Genomic DNA, 15,694 nt, shown 5'->3' on the forward strand with positions numbered 1-15,694 from the left:
TGACAAGTATGTCAGTGCTTTGATCAGCTTGCAGACTTCCCTTCGAATTTATATTAGTCTTCCCAGGATAAATATAGCAGCGCACTGATGTGCAAAAACACACAGTCCTGCTGCGTAAGAAGCACAGGAGCGTGTAGGAAATGGTACAGCCTGTAACTGCAGCATCTCTGCAGCCAAAAATACCCTCTGCTGTGCAGGCAGAGGACAATAATCATGGCAAATGTATTGGTTCCCTATTTCCCATCTTCCAGAAGCTTGTCTCAAATACAAATGCAGCAAGCTGTCTGGGGTAGAAACTGTTGCTGGTTTACCTGTACATTGCGTAGTGCAACAAGCTGTTGGTCTCTTGCTGAGGATTCTTGTGTGCTAACTCAAACAGAAATCATGGTTCTGGGGATTTTTTGTTTGTTTGTTATAAAGTTTTATACTCTTTAAAAAGGGAAAATTCCTGCCAGAGAACTGTGGCTATGGTTTGGTGTTTAGTAACATTGGGTCTAACTTTTTTTTTTAATTTGCAGTAAGCCCTCCTTTATTTGAGTAAAGCTTCCCAAAAGTAAGCAGGGCCATACATCACAAGCAGGTGATGGCCTGGCTCTCTTTGCACTGTCTGAATGGCATAAAGTTGTCTTAGCATTACTGGGAGTGCAGCGTGTTGTTTTGCACCCTGGATTAGCTTGTGCTCCAAGTGAAACTTTTTTTTTTTTTTCCCCCCCCTCCTCCTTAGTGGACCTACCAAGCTATGGTTCATGAGCTGCTGGGGATTAACAACAACCGTATCGATCTGTCTCGAGTACCTGGAATAAGCAAGGATCTGAGGGAGGTAGTTCTGTCTGCGGAGAACGATGAGTTTTATGCCAATGTAGGTGTCTGGCTGGTGGGAAAGGGGGTCCATTCAGGTGGTTGAAGTTGGGGCTCAGGTTCTGTTCTTCATTCTGCTGCTGAATTGTTGTGTGCCCTTCCCCTCTCCTGTGTGTTTTCCCCTTTTTCTGTAGAACAAGGATGATGGCATTGGCCTATTACTTGGGCAGGTGGTGAAAGTAAACAGACACATAATGTCTTAGGTGGCTCCTGCTGTCTTTGTTTCCCTAAATGTACTTACTACTTTTCCCTTTTGAGCTGAAGTTTGGGGAAAACAGTTCAGCCTTATAGAGCTTTGGGGAGAGAGGCTGGTGTGTTTTTTTCCACTTAGGTTGCAGCCCTCATCAGAGCAGCCTGCCCTCCAATTTCCCTCCTCTGTCACACACACAGAACATGTATCTGAACTTTGCCGAGATTGGCAGCAATATCAAGAACCTCATGGAGGATTTCCAAAAGAAGAAACCCAAGGAGCAGCAGAAGCTTGAGTCCATAGCAGACATGAAGGTAAAGAGGATGCATAGCATTAACCCGATTGGTTCATGTCCTGTTACTAGTAACATTATGTTGAGGCAGGTCCCAACGTGCTCCATGAGCCAACTCATGTTGTATGTCTGTACATAGCTTGTGAGATTCTGGTTGGTGAAATGGGCTCCTTGGTGCTACTTATGAACAGTGGAGCTCTAGCTGCAAGGAGACTCGAAGCTTCTCTGGGCTCCTGAACTTGGGGTCAAAGGGAATGTTGTCCCAGTTGCTTTACATTGGTGTAAATCAGGAGTAGTTTAATTGAAGCCTCCATTATTGCACCAATGTAAAACCAACAGATATTAATAGGTGCCTTCTGTGCTGCCTTGCTGACATACTTTTGCTCCTATTTTGAAAGAACTTTGTACTTGGGTTTCCCATTTTCAGGCCTTTGTGGAGAACTACCCGCAGTTCAAGAAGATGTCAGGCACAGTATCGAAGCATGTGACAGTGGTGGGCGAGCTCTCCAGGCTGGTCAGCGAGCGGAACCTGCTGGAGGTGTCAGAAGTTGAGCAGGAGCTAGCTTGTCAGAATGACCACTCGAGCGCACTCCAGGTACTAGAGGCCCGGCAACCTAACCTCCATGATCTTTGTCCACTTCCAGAGGGGCAGCTGAGACAGCTCCTCTGCTTGTGGAAGTAGTGTTAGTCAGTGGGAGCTCTTCACATAAATGTGTCATAGGGTTGGGAACCTCGGATACCAGAACTGGCTTCTCAGCTCCTACCCATTCAGTTCAGATGCGAATGAATCATAGTTAATAATTATCTTGAGAAGCTGTTGCACTCCGCAAGCCAAAATCATCTGGCTGTGCTCAGTTGATATATTCAGACTCTCCCCGGATATTTCATGTAGAGAAGGATCTTGGATTACAACTGTTGGGCTGTTGTTTTGTTATGCATCCTACTTCTTGTAGCTAATTTCCAGCAAGGGGTGGGAGTAAGTTTGGTTTTTTGTTTTGTTTTTTTTTTTCTTTTCTTATTTATTTCCCTCCACCCCACTCCACGGTAGATTCTTGGCTGCTTACTGAAACCTGCAGAATTAATGTGCTGGGGAACAGGGCGTGGCTGTGGGAATTATTCTTGGTATCTATGGCCTTGTCTATGCTGGGTGAGGGTGGTCACTCTTGGAACAAGAATCCCAAGTCAGATTTTCCAGCCCAGAGGCAAGACTATTATTTCTCAGTCCCTCAGGATAGTGTCTGGGCTTCTATGAGTCTTGGTTGTGTCTGATGTGAGAGGGCATATGTAATCTGCAGTATTTGCATAAAAACAGCAGTAAGAGAACTGTATCGGTCTGCCTGGCACTAGACTTGTTACAGGACAGATGCACCATGCATACAGTTGACTAAATGGATGTTGTCATTAGCATGTTGGGAGTCCCTCCCTAAGTGGTAGAGTCAGTCTGGAGATGATTACGATAGGAATCTGAACAATTTTCTCTTCCTCACTTATGCTGTTTTGTTTTGTGTTTTCCACATCTGTCATCCTTGTATGAAAGCAGAATTTTTTCGTACAACACTGTAGGTGTATGTGGTGCATTGTCGGTGACTAGACTGGCTGGGTTTCACATGATAGTTTTGGCCTTGATTGCGCAGCAGACTTTATGTCCATGGAATGTGGGACCCACACTAAATCTCAGTTATTTCACTGAGGCTGCCTATGGTTTCAGGGCTTCAGCTGCAAAAAAAATTTCATTGTCTCAATCAGTTGCATTGATTGTCCTGCATTACATTATTGTATCAGGGTTCGCAAAACCACAAGGCTCAGTTCCGTTCATCAAGGGCTCCTGATCTCTTCATTAAACTTCTTATTTGTTAAATCTTATATTATTCTTATATTTTGAACAGACTTAAAAGGAGCAGAGCTCTTGATTGCAGCTCTTGGGCACTTTGTGTACAGTGCTGGTAAAGGGCAATTAACAAGTGTCATAATTTTATGATTAGGTTGGTGAAAGAATGAACTCATACAGAGAGCTAATGGATTATTTTGAACTGCACAAGTTAAAACCAAAACCACCATCTGTGAACAGAGTGTGGGAGGGTGGCGGGAGGAGGGACCCCGTGTCTGATTATTACCCTTATTTGGAGTGTCTTTTCCAGTGTGGAGCTGCATAAATAAAGGATGCCTTTAGCAAATAGGCTCAACCTTAAAAAGAATCTCCTTGTCTGACATCTGAGTGTAGAATGAAGTTTTGACCCCATGATGGCTTGTCAAATTCCATGACCTGCCCCAGAATCTGTCAATACATCAGTAGTGATGAACTGAGGTTGTTGACTCCTAACAATATTGCCATTTTTTTGAGGGTGACTGTATTGTGATACATGGAGAAATCATGCAGAGACGCAACACTTGTCCTTTTGAAAACGATGCTGATCTGCGCACTGCAAACAGGCTTTTCTAAAAAGGATTTTGTTAAAATGGAAGCTTTATATTGTAATGGACTCCTTCACACCATAGTAAGTAAGAACCTCTGACTAGAAAGCTAAAGATCAGGATCTTAAATAGATTTGAAAAGCATTTCTTTTTAGCCTGTGTTATTCAGCGTCATGAGTGGGTGGCTCTGTGATAATATTAGCACTGCAAATAGTTTAATCCTTGGGCCGGATCCTTGAATGTGGTAAGCCAGTGTAGTGCTGTTGAGATCAGGGCAGCAATACTGATTTGTGCCAGCTTAGGAGCAGGGTGAGTGTTTTTATATTTGGTATGTCCTGATAACTGCTTATTGAAATGGCACTTTAGCTATAAAAAGATGGGATGTAAACAGCCTAGGATCTGTTGCTTTACACTGTCTCGTTGTTCCTAGGTCCAACTCACTCCATTTTATAAATCCAATGTTGATTTATCTGTCAGGCCTGTACCCCACCCTCTTCTTGGATTGCTCAGCCTCAGCAGGAAAAGATTCTGAAAAGCACTGTGTATACAGCAAGCTCTAGTGCAAAGAAAGTCTCAGCTGGTGATGCAGTCAGTGGTGAGGAGGGGCAGAAGAGACTCTTGCCCTTTTGACTGTTAGCCCCTGCAGGCGAAATAGGAGGAAGGACTTGCTTAGCAATGCCCAGCTAAGGGTGTGATTCTCACCTAGGCCTGGCACCAATTTGGTTTTGTACTAATGCAACCATTTCAGTAAATAAAACTAGTAGTCAAAAATAGGTATCATCTTAAGCTCTAATGTGAAATGTGGTTATACCAATTTAAAGGTGCTTTTACCAGTACAATCGTACAGTTTAATGCCACATCTTCATAGGATATGAAGTATAGAGGTGGTTGTATCCGTATCAAAGTCCTTGTGTGTAGATGAGGCCTCATGCTGAGGTCTTCATTATCACCCTGGCATTGCAGAGGCAGACTTAAGGTGAGAGCAGATGGCCTGTGTACCTTTTCAGAATGCTTCAGAATGCCAGAACAGTGTAATAAGATGGTAGTGCAATTGAATTTAAGGTAGAGCTCCCAGATCTTGCATAAAAAAGTGACACTTTTCACAGTCACTCTTCTAAATAGCTTCTTCTCTTGAATGCTTGGGTCGTGGTTTTATCGCAAGAGCAGAACTGTCCCGATAGAAGCCACCTGGAGCTTCAGGTGCTCAGCACCTGTCTCTCTCCAGACTGAGGTTTTGACATTTGGGTGCTCAAAATTAGAGGTGTCTGCTTCTAATGGAATTGCCCTTGGATGCATTTGTGGAAGAGCTGAGAGTTGGCTCTTACTAGCAATGGTGCAGCTGCCTTGTCAACTCTGCAATTAAGAATCCCTTCTGAGAAGCCTGTGCTGCAGCATGGACCTTGGTGTTGGCTACAAAGTGTGCCCTGAACCCCGAGGAAAGCTTGAAGATTGACTAGCTGCAGTGAGCTCTATGCTGCCCCGGTTAAACTGGTACCAGTACCTAACTAGCTGAAAAAAATACCCAAGTAATCTTTAAAATCAGTAAGCTACATGGAGCATACAGCAGACATCCTGAACACAGGCACAGCTTCCATAGACACAACCCTCTAGGACATTGCTGCAGTCACATTCGTAGATGTTAGGGGCTGGAAGGGACCTCTTGAGACTATCAGGTCCCTGAAAGGGATTATGGGAGAGCCAACAAATAGGAACCGATTTGGAATTTTTTCTGGATCAGCCAGAAAACAAAATTGCAAACTATATGGGACTGCTGTCTCTTTAAGTGAGGGGAAAGGCCTGTAATTGGTCTATCTGGGTGCACTGGCCAAGGGTGTTCTCTGTTGCAACCTCCTAATGGCTGTGTAGGGGAAGGGTCATGGAAACAATGAAGAATAACCCAGGGCATCAAATAAAGGGGGGATTGTTCTCCTGCTGATGTAATTTCAGCAATTGTTAATTTCTCTTGTGGCCTTGGGCCCCCGAGTACAGTACATTTTTTGGTTATTCCTTTTCTGATCTCTTATTAATTCTGACAATGTACATGAGTCTTGAGTGATGAATGGAAGGTTTTGAATCCCATCTTCTTGGATGGACAATAGCTTTTCTGTTCCTTCTGCTTCCTGCTTACACAGCTATGGCCACCGTGTTCCCAGCCAAGGACTGGAAATCCTGCAAGCAGATATCCTTGTAAGAACCCGTTCTGTGGGTGGAATGGAAGGGAGTCAATGGCAAATCCTCCTCCAGGAATTTGCCCTCTATTTCTGTTGTAACTAGAGCTTGTTATTTAGCCTAGTTATGGCAAACCTGATTTAATTGTGTCCAGAGAAATTATCCTACCTGAGTTGGTCCTGCCCTTTACTTGGTATTGATGTATTTTCTGCCCTGCATCATGTGCCCCCTTCATCTGTATGCCTTAAAAGTAATCCAAGCTGACTCTGCTCTTTAATCTATCACACAGGAAGGATTGCAGGTTTTACTATGAGGTGGATCTTAAAGCATCTGCCTGTCCTTGGCCAAACATCTGCAGGCTTAGTCTGTTGTAGATGGTGATTCTCTGACATCCATTACAAAGGACAGACTTAAGCAGTTTATTATTTCCACTGCTCAGCTAAGCATTGGTGTCTACTTTGTTTGGTCCTTATCTTGACTGACAGTCTGGCATTGCACCATGTCTGAGAGGGACCGTGGGGTGTTGAGAAGCTGCACCACTTCTTGTTGCATGAAGGGGTAGAAATTAAATGTGGGGTAGATCCTGGTTGTATGCCACCTTGGGCAGAATACAGCCACTCCTCTAAAACCCCTGGGCAGTATGAAGTGAACCACATCTTAATAGGCAGGCAACACATCCCTGCTAGCAGCTAAAGCAAGAGATTTGTTTGTTGGAAATATGATGCTTATATGTTTGTCGTCTTCATGCAATAGCTAATCTTGGCCCTTCGTTTCATTCCTTCTTTGGCAGGTTTCCGGTACCTGTTCTCTCCTATCAAATCTGAGACTGCTTTGCCTTCTTCATGCATGTGGCTGTTGCCAAGCAGCTGGGTAGATGCATGATTTGCACAGTTGCTCTCAAGGCACAGGCTTAATGCATTGGGTTTCCCCTCCCCTTTTTATACTCTTGCTTACCTTCATGTCTCAGAACATGCGGCGGCTCCTGCAGAATCCGAAGGTGACGGAGTTTGATGCCGCCCGCCTGGTGATGCTTTACGCTCTGCACTATGAGCGCCACAGCAGCAACAGCCTGCCTGGGCTGATGATGGACCTCAAGAACAAAGGAGTTTCAGAGAAGTATCGGAAGGTAAGTAATTGCTGGCTCTTTTCTGGGTAGATCCTGGAATGACTGGGCTGAGAAGATATAAGGATGGCAGATCTTTAGCTGTTGTAAAGTGTCCTGGCTCCAGTGGCTTTAGCAGAGCCATGAGACTTTCCATCAGCTGGAACTCTGTCCTAGGGTGGGAGTTCCCAGACATTGACTGGCTTGTCTTGCCTTAGTCCTCCCATCTCTGCTTGCCTTCTTGAATAATGAGATGCCTCTAGCAGGGAAAGCATCTCCGTTTCGGACTGTTTTAACATGTAGTAAAAGGGAAGCCTGACCTTGGATAAATAGGGCTGGAAGGCACCTCAGGAAGTCATCTAGTCTGACCATCCCTTCCTAAAACATTCCAGACAAGTCTATCCACCCTGCTCTTAAAAACTTGTTGACTTGGCTCTCTGTGTGTATCTAATAATAATGGAGAATCCCTGTACTTTTGAAGTCCATCTAAAGTGCTTTGGATACTGCTTGGATTCCCCTATTAGAAGCAACTCTTATCAGCTGATAAAGGCTTTATTATTCATATAGTTGCTTATGAAGGACCGTTTGCTCTGGCTTTCTGAAATGCCCCAAACAGTGGTGGTGCTGTTTACAAAGTGCTTTTGCGTCCTGTAAGAGGAGGGCCTAAATGAATGTGTTGTCAGAAAGCTTCCTTGCAGAGGAGATGACCCACCTCCTCCTTCCTTCTAGACTCTCGCTCCACTCCCACCTCCCAGAGAAAATTTTTCAGTTTAAACACTTAAAATGACGCGGGATCCTGAACTAGCTCTTATTTTTGTTTGTATTTTTCCAGGACTGGGGCTCCATTCTGGTAGGTGCTGTAGAAAATGTGTGCATGGGTGGGCTAGATTTGCTAACCTTTCCTTCCTGTAGTGCTACAATGTGTTCTGTTTGCATGGCCCATTCAGTTATCAGCCACAATGTTCTGCCTGTAATGTGTATTCACTTGGATCTGGACAGAGGCCCACCACCCAGACTGGCATGATTATGAGAAGGCTTTCAGCAAAATTGTCCAGGATTGAATTGATCTTAAACTAAAATTCCTTCTCCCTAGAAGTCGCAGGGAGTATTTGGGCACATTTCTTGGCTTTCTCTAGGCTATGCCTTTATTTGAGACTAGATGGAATCCTTTTCAGCTTCTTGGGTATCACTTCGGTACCCCTTTGTCGATGTTAAAGCCACAAAAACTGTCCCGAACCTAGTTCCCCACATTAATAGAGCTCCATCTTCCATCCCTCTCTGTACAGCTAGTGTCTGCAGTTGTGGAATATGGTGGGAAGCGCGTCCGAGGCAGTGATCTTTTCAGCCCCAAGGATGCTGTGTCCATCACTAAACAATTCCTCAAAGGACTGAAGGTATGAAAATCTCTGCCACATAGTCCAGTAGAGATAACCAAGGAAGGGTGTGAAGCGCCCTGTGCACTGTTAAAATGAAAGAGCAACGCTGATGTGTGTAATCCCTGCACTTGTTCATAGATCAGTTCCAGGTGGAAGTTGGGGCAGGTGAAAAAGGGAATGTGATTCTGAAGGACATAACACACGCACTAACTATATATTGAGTTATCCAATGTCTGCTTATTACACAGCAGCCATGGCACCCGTAGGCTGCTTATTCCCGTGGTTCTTGCTGTCCCCAGAAAGCCAAATTAAGGCAGGTTGGTGTGTGCTGCAACTCTATTTCCTGACTTTTGGAAGTTTAGCTGTACGTGTACTTGGCAGCTTGGAAAAGTACATGGTATTTGGATATTGCATCTACTGAAATCTGTGGGAGGTAGGTGCCCACAAGACTTAAGGATCTGGGCCCTTGGATGTTGTTCATTGTACCCACTGGACCACTGCTTGTTTGTGGTGGTGGCTTTTCTGACCTGCTTTTTAAACTCACTGCGTCGGTTTCATTTAATGAACAAACAACTGCTTTCCTCTGCATCGCAGGGAGTTGAGAATGTGTACACTCAGCATCAGCCCCTCCTTCATGAGACGCTGGATCAGCTCATCAAAGGAAAACTCAAGGACAACCAGTACCCCTACCTGGGCCCTAGCACACTCCGTGACAGGTATGCAGTGGGAAGTAGCAGAAGCCTCTTAAGATTATCTGCTCCTTATTTATGCTTGGGTCCAGTGCATGCTTAGTGAGCATTATGGCTCTCTAAATAATGAAAGCTGTGCCCTGTGGCCAGGACTGCCAAAGTGCTGAGTATTGGCCCAACTCTTGGTCCCCACTGAAATTAATTAGAGCAGAGGGAGTTGAATGCTGACAGCTTTTGGAAACTCCCACCCAATAATTTTCCCTTTGCTTTCAGACAACATTGTGTGGAATCTCCTGTTAGCTCTGATTAAAGAATATTGATGCATGTCAGCTTGATTTCTTCCAGCTGCTGAGAAGCAGTATTCTCAAGAGGCAAAGCTGGGAATTGAGATTTGAGTTTCTGTTCTCAACTCTGCTACTGGCTTGTTATACAGCCACAGCAAATTGTTTGACTTTTCTGTGCCTCTCTTCATGCCTGTAAAATGGGAATGTTGCCTGTTTAACTCCCAAGCTGGTGATTTGGGCTTATGTGATGTTTAAGATTCCCAGACAAGATGGAATGTGTTTTATGGTTGTAGCTTTTCAGGTAGCTACATACTGAGCTAAAGCACTTGCTCCCCAGAACAGATGTTTGGAGGCCTGTGCTTGCTGGAAGCAGTACAGTGATTCCAGGATGGCGCAGGCATGCGGGGTTGAGCTGAGACTTGTACTTTCTATCACCCTCCCCTACCCCCAACCCAGCTGCCTTCAGTCCTTCTCTTGCTGTCATCCTGTCTTTGGGGCCAAGGAACAAAAGCTCTCACCTTTGATAGAAATGTCTGGAGCTCTGTCTTTAACGGCATAGCTGCTTGCTTGTTAGAATAACTGTGTGGGTTGAAAGCTCCAACGCATTGCTGTTGGAGATCTGGGAACTTCCATCTGACAGCTGGGGATGGGGAGGGAGAGAGAGAGAGATGAACCTTTGTCCTATAGGTCTAGTGCATTTATTTGACAAACTTTGCCATGACGTTTAATTACTCTGTGCCACCTGGGGTTGTTTGTTTTTAAACAAGGATAAAAAATAGCCCAGTATCTTCCTCACCCTCTTGAGTTGATTTTGTTACTCTTTTTGGTGAGAGCCTGACCTTGCCCAACATGGCTAAGGATCCTATTGAAAAGGAGTAGCTGAGCTTGCTGGGACTATGGGACTATGCTAATCCGTTTCTAACAGAGTCAGTAATGGCAGGTATGTGTTGGGAAGGAAGGCCTAGAGGCATAAGGTGCAGCTCCTGGGAGGCTGAAGACCTGGGTTTCTATTTCCCCCCCCCCCCCCATCTGCACTTCTGTTTCTCTGTCAGTAAATCAAAGTTTAGGCCTCTGAAGTAAACTGGTTCAATGCTTTGTTCCCTTGTGAATGGTTTGCTATCAAGGTAAGAACCTGTTGTTGTGTCAGCTTTGAATTTATTCCTTCAGCTCTGGTAGCTGAGGCCCATTCATTTGGTACTCAAGGTCCTAGGTTTGCTCTGATGCCCCAGGATGGTGTTATCACAAGGGTGTTGGGAATCCTCCTAAGAATTTACAAAATACTCTAAGAGCTGCTGGAAGGTGTCTTATAGGCTGAGTGTTAGACCTCTCATCATTACCTTCCCATGCTAGTTGCTGCTGGCTTTTATCAGCAACTGCCATGTTCTTAGTGAGGCAGAAATTAAATGCAAACTTGTGCTTCTTGACAAATCGGGTGGCTGTCGCAGAGCAGCCTCTGTTAAATTAAAACTGCAGACTCATTTGGGGGAGAGGAGAAAGCAGAATTTGGGACCAAGGCTCAGAAATGTCAAGCGAGTGGGAGGGGAAGGAGCATGTCAAAGAATGATCATCAATCTCCCTGGCTCTCAGACATGCACACTGCATGGCTTTTTCTTCCTTCCTCAGCCTGGCCTTGGGGCATTGCGATCTGCCTTGTGAAAATGGAAGCGTATTTCATAATGGGGAGGCATCCAAATTCCATGCCAGCCTGACAGCAGGGGACATTAATCACTTTATTTACGAATAAGAAAATAATTATAGTCACACAAGAGACAAATTGTTTGTGTACATCCCCAACATGCCAGAAAATCTCTGCCTGGCCCCAGATTATCCCTTGAAAATCAAATTGTGTTTGGGGCTGGTGGAAGGTGCTTGGCTGATGGACCCCAGAACAGATAAGACCATAGAAATGTAAGCTTCCTCCTCAGTATGTGTCCCAGACTGGCCTGAGAGAGAACTACTTGGGTAGGACTTCATGTTCCATACCATCCTTGGCCCTTTCTGCCAATAAAAGGGTCAGCTGTGGCTCTTAAGAATTCATTGAGCCCTTATGAGATCCATTAACCTACTTTGCACAGGTGGCCAAAAGGCTTGAGCTGCTTTCAGCCACTGCAGACTTGTGCTTGACTTGAGCTAGTTAGGTAGGGGGTGAAAATCCCAAAAGGGTCAAGGAACTTCTAGGTGGCCTTCTTCATGCAATACAAAGAAGGGACCCCTTTAAATATCTCATCTTGTCTCCTCTCCAGGGCTCCATGATTTAAGAACCCAGCCTTAGGAATGCCACTGGTAAGGGGTCAGAAAGGAGAATGTAAACAGGGCTCAATTCCTGATGAATAAGTCTAGCAACTTCCTAATGCCAGTGGACAATGTAACTGAAACGAAAGGAAAACAAACTTCTTCCTCCTTTCCCCTTTGCTGTAGAGCATCAGCCTGACCACGTAGCTGAATTGCTTCAAGAAAATAAATCCATACCAGAATTCACGTGCACCGATGCCAAACCAAATTCTGTGGCAAGTTACTTGGAGCACGGCTGCCTATAGTGCAAGCATAGTATCTAGCCATGACCATTCTGATTTGAGCCTGGAGGCCCAACTGTTATGCACGAGAACTAGTGTGACATGGAGGGTTAGAGTATACAGCACAGGGCCTTTGGCTGGATTTTTCTGAAAGCTGGGAGCATGCAGAATGATATTACTTCACTGTAACTGCTTGGGAACTATTAAACATATGATTTTTTTACCTTCTGTAATACTTAACCTAGTGCGTGGGTTTGGTGGTGGGTTTTTAAGGGCTGGCCAGTAGATGGGAGCTACCTGGTTATTTTGCCTTTGTCTTCAGTGTCTTTTGGAAGCTGAACTCTTGGCAAGAACCACTAGCATGTAAAGTTGCCAACTCTGTTTGAATCTATTCCAGGAGGTTTCGTCACATAGTGGATTACAGTGCATAGACTTTTTTACATTAGGAAGGCAAATGCATGTTACTATTACACTTAAAAAACCCACTGGACTACTATATAAATCAGATTCAACATTTAATATTTATTTTAATGAATACCCTATTCTTGATTTCCTGGGTGACTCTCAGCAATCTCCTGGAGATTTATGTCTAATTCCTGGAGACTCCAGGGCAATCCTGTGGTAGGGTTGCCAACCCGCCCGTGGCTGACCCATGTTACCAATCATTTGGCAGAAAGGCCAAGGACTCGAGTGGGTTATAGACACTGCTGAACTGCCTTGAGTACTAGAGGAGGTTGGAGGGTGGCACTGCATCAATTCCCCCTGCCACTCTACCCTAAGTCAGTGCAGCTAAATGCTAGGGTCACCTGTTGACTTGCAGGCACTGTTCCTGCAGCATCAAAGCATTGCTTGATCTTCCAGGTAGATGGCTGTGGGGCCCAACCAATGCTGAGATGGGTTGCTGGAATGCAGAGCAGGATGGTCTGGCAGGGGGCACTGATGTGCTAGAAAGCAGAGCTCAATGTATAAATGAAGTAGGGCCCAGTGGTTAAGGCACCAGCTAGGCATGTGGAACGTGTTGATTCAACACCTTATTACCATTCGGGCAGCTCTCCCACTGTGTCTACAGTGCTCTTTATGGTTGACCCCCTCCCCACCCCCCCTGCCCTAGTCTGGGCCACATGCTTTCTACCCTTCCCTGTCAATGCCACTTTGGCTGTTGTACCTTGGGCTTCCTGTTATAGGAATCAGCCTGCCCACTGCTTGCTTTGCCTTGAAGGAATCCTCAAGTAGCAGTTCAGTCTCATCCTACTATCTCCTTTTAAGATTGTGCCAATTCTGGGAAATACGTATTAGATTGAGAGGTTCTGAGATGCCATGATCCTGGGGCCTTAAAATGTACATAAGTACTCTAAAGTAGATGGAAAGATGGCCTGTTTAATTTTCCTCATGCCAAAAGAGTGGAGTGAAGAACTACCTTTAAATTTATGGCATGTGTTGAGGAACCACTTAAAATCCAGCCCCAGGCAAACTGGGCTATCCTGTCTAGTCTGTGGTGGTTTCAGAGGCCTGAGCACAGTGATTGGCAGGAGTTCAGGAGAGGGTCAGGGTGAAGTGCTTTGTGTTTCGTGATCAAAGTGAGGCAGCTGTGCGACCAGCAAGGAATTTTTAAAGGGCTCTTTTCAATGATTTTTCTGTAATAAATATTATACTCTCTTGCGGGAGATGAGAAGCTTGTGGTCCGGCTTTGGAAATTGGCAGCAGGGAGAGGAAGGGAATCTCCAAGGCTTGGAGCAGGGCTCTAAGCAGATACTAGTAAGCATTTCCACTTTGTTGTTCACATCCACATCAAGTGTCTTGATGCCCATCTTGCTGGGGTCATCTGATCCCAGCAGTCTTTCCTGCCTAAGTGCAGGGGGGCTGGACCTAATGATCTTATAAGGTCCCTTCCAGCCCCTAACAACTATGATCCTCATCCTGTTTGCTTATACTCATGCAGTCCCAGCCACCCTGTGGGTAGGTCAGTGCTAGCTACAATATAGTCCCAAAGCAAAGAGACACCCCAACTAAAGTTAGAACTGTGGTGTGTTGAGTGCTGTATGTACATCCTGTGAAGCAGCCCCTGCCTTGAAGACCTGGCAGGCTAAATAGATAATAGATAAGGCAGGGTGGGAAAAAAGGAGTGTTTGTATCTCTCTTTTATAGATGGGGAAACTGAGGCAGAGTTAAGTTACTTGTCCAATGTCATGTAGTGCATCTGTGGCAGAGCTCTGAAATGGGCGTCTTGCCTCTCAGCCCAGCATCTGACCAGCGTTTTGAGGAAGGATGATTTGCATTAAACTTGATCCTGCTTCCCCTGTGCCAGTGACTTTCCTGTACAGTTCCTTGACTTTCCATTCTGATTTGGTATGGGGCCCACATTAACCAAACCTGAAGCTGTGGGTGACCTACAGGCTAGGAGTTGGGGACAGTCTGTGTGCCCAGGGCACTTCTCTACTGGGGAGTATTTTGCCTGGCCTGTGCTAAAAGTGTCACCATGCATGATTTGAGGTTATGTAGTGTTGTGTCGCTATGATGCTATAATGGGTCTTATGCCAGGCAAGGAGACTAAGACGTGGTTGTTCTAAACTAAAAGCAAGTTCGTTTAAACCCTAACAGCACAAAGGTCAAACCCAGGCCTGAAGGCCTCTGGGTCCCAACCCAGGATCTCTGTTTGTGACTGGGTTTGTGTGACGCTGAGGGTCCCTAACATGGTTTTGTTTGTAAGGCCGTGTACAAGATAGACTCCCTGTCCCAGCCTTTGTGATGTAAAGGCTCCTGGTCCCAGCAGATGCAGGTGCGATTCAGATCTGAGGCTTGTAAGTAAATGGGTCTGTATCCAGTGAGAACTCTCAGGGCCTTCTCGTTCTCCTCCATGGACTTTGGATCAGGCTGTAAGACTGGGCAGCCAAACATCTAGTGAAGTCACTGGAAGATTGGAGTGTTCAGCACCCTCCGTCAGGGTTAATTCTTTCCCTGCTGACTTGAGAGATCACAGTGTAAGTCGGACAGCTTTGCCATTTGACGGAATTGTTATGGACACCATGAAGAAGAGCTTGTAAATTCTTGCAGAAGCAATCTTGCCTTGCAAGAGGTTTAAACCTCCTTTTTTGGAAACATCTACTTGCAACATAAATTGCAAAGCCACTTGGTTGCATGGTCTGTAATATCTTAACCCGTGATATGAAGAGTGCTTCAGAGACTAATGAAAACAAAGTAATTGCCAAGTCCTTTTCTTACATAGCATGCTTCTTCAGCCAGAATTGTGACTATTTCCTTATTTGTGCAAAGCAATTTTCTTCCCCTGCTATGAAATTTCCAAGCATTTAGCTATCAAATTGGTAGTTAACCCAGAGAGAAACAAAGCCATATCCACAAATTGGGTCTGAGGAGGGGAACAGCTGGGGGAGACAGCAGATTGCATTTCCACTAATCCAGTGAGTCTTGGTTTTCTTCCTGCTCCAAAATTGCTGCTTATTGTCCTTGATATATGCAGCAACTCCCTGAGCTCTTAGCAAGAGAGCTGAGATACTCTTGTTCCTTTTATAGCAGTCTGTCTTGGACAAATAAAAGGTAACTGCATTTTGCCATGATGCTTAAATGCACAAAACTAAGCAGTGTATTTAAGGGAAGGTGAAAAAAGACTGCATCCTCCCTGCAGAAAATTAATGATGGTTAGCGTATGCAAGATGCATATTTTGTTCTCATGTTAACATCTTAAATGGTTCCGTGGTACTCTTGATACCAAATGATCCCCATACTTCACTTGCTCATAGAGAGTTATAATTTCACCTGTAAATGGAGTGTAGCCACTCTTGGGGTGCAGTGTA

General features: G+C 45.0%; 1 protein-coding gene across 1 annotated transcript in view; it reads left to right on the top strand.

Moving 5' to 3' along the window:
* Positions 1-15,694, top strand: part of VPS45 (vacuolar protein sorting 45 homolog) — a 48,519-nt gene that overhangs the window by 13,573 nt on the left and 19,252 nt on the right. The window contains exons 8-13 of the mRNA XM_006263138.4: positions 725-859; positions 1,249-1,362; positions 1,768-1,935; positions 6,889-7,047; positions 8,310-8,417; positions 8,994-9,115. Of these exons, the coding sequence (XP_006263200.1) occupies positions 725-859; positions 1,249-1,362; positions 1,768-1,935; positions 6,889-7,047; positions 8,310-8,417; positions 8,994-9,115 (806 nt within the window). The remainder of the gene's footprint in view (positions 1-724; positions 860-1,248; positions 1,363-1,767; positions 1,936-6,888; positions 7,048-8,309; positions 8,418-8,993; positions 9,116-15,694) is intronic.

Source organism: Alligator mississippiensis, chromosome 15, assembly GCF_030867095.1.
Source record: "Alligator mississippiensis isolate rAllMis1 chromosome 15, rAllMis1, whole genome shotgun sequence".
Lineage (NCBI taxonomy): Eukaryota > Metazoa > Chordata > Crocodylia > Alligatoridae > Alligator > Alligator mississippiensis.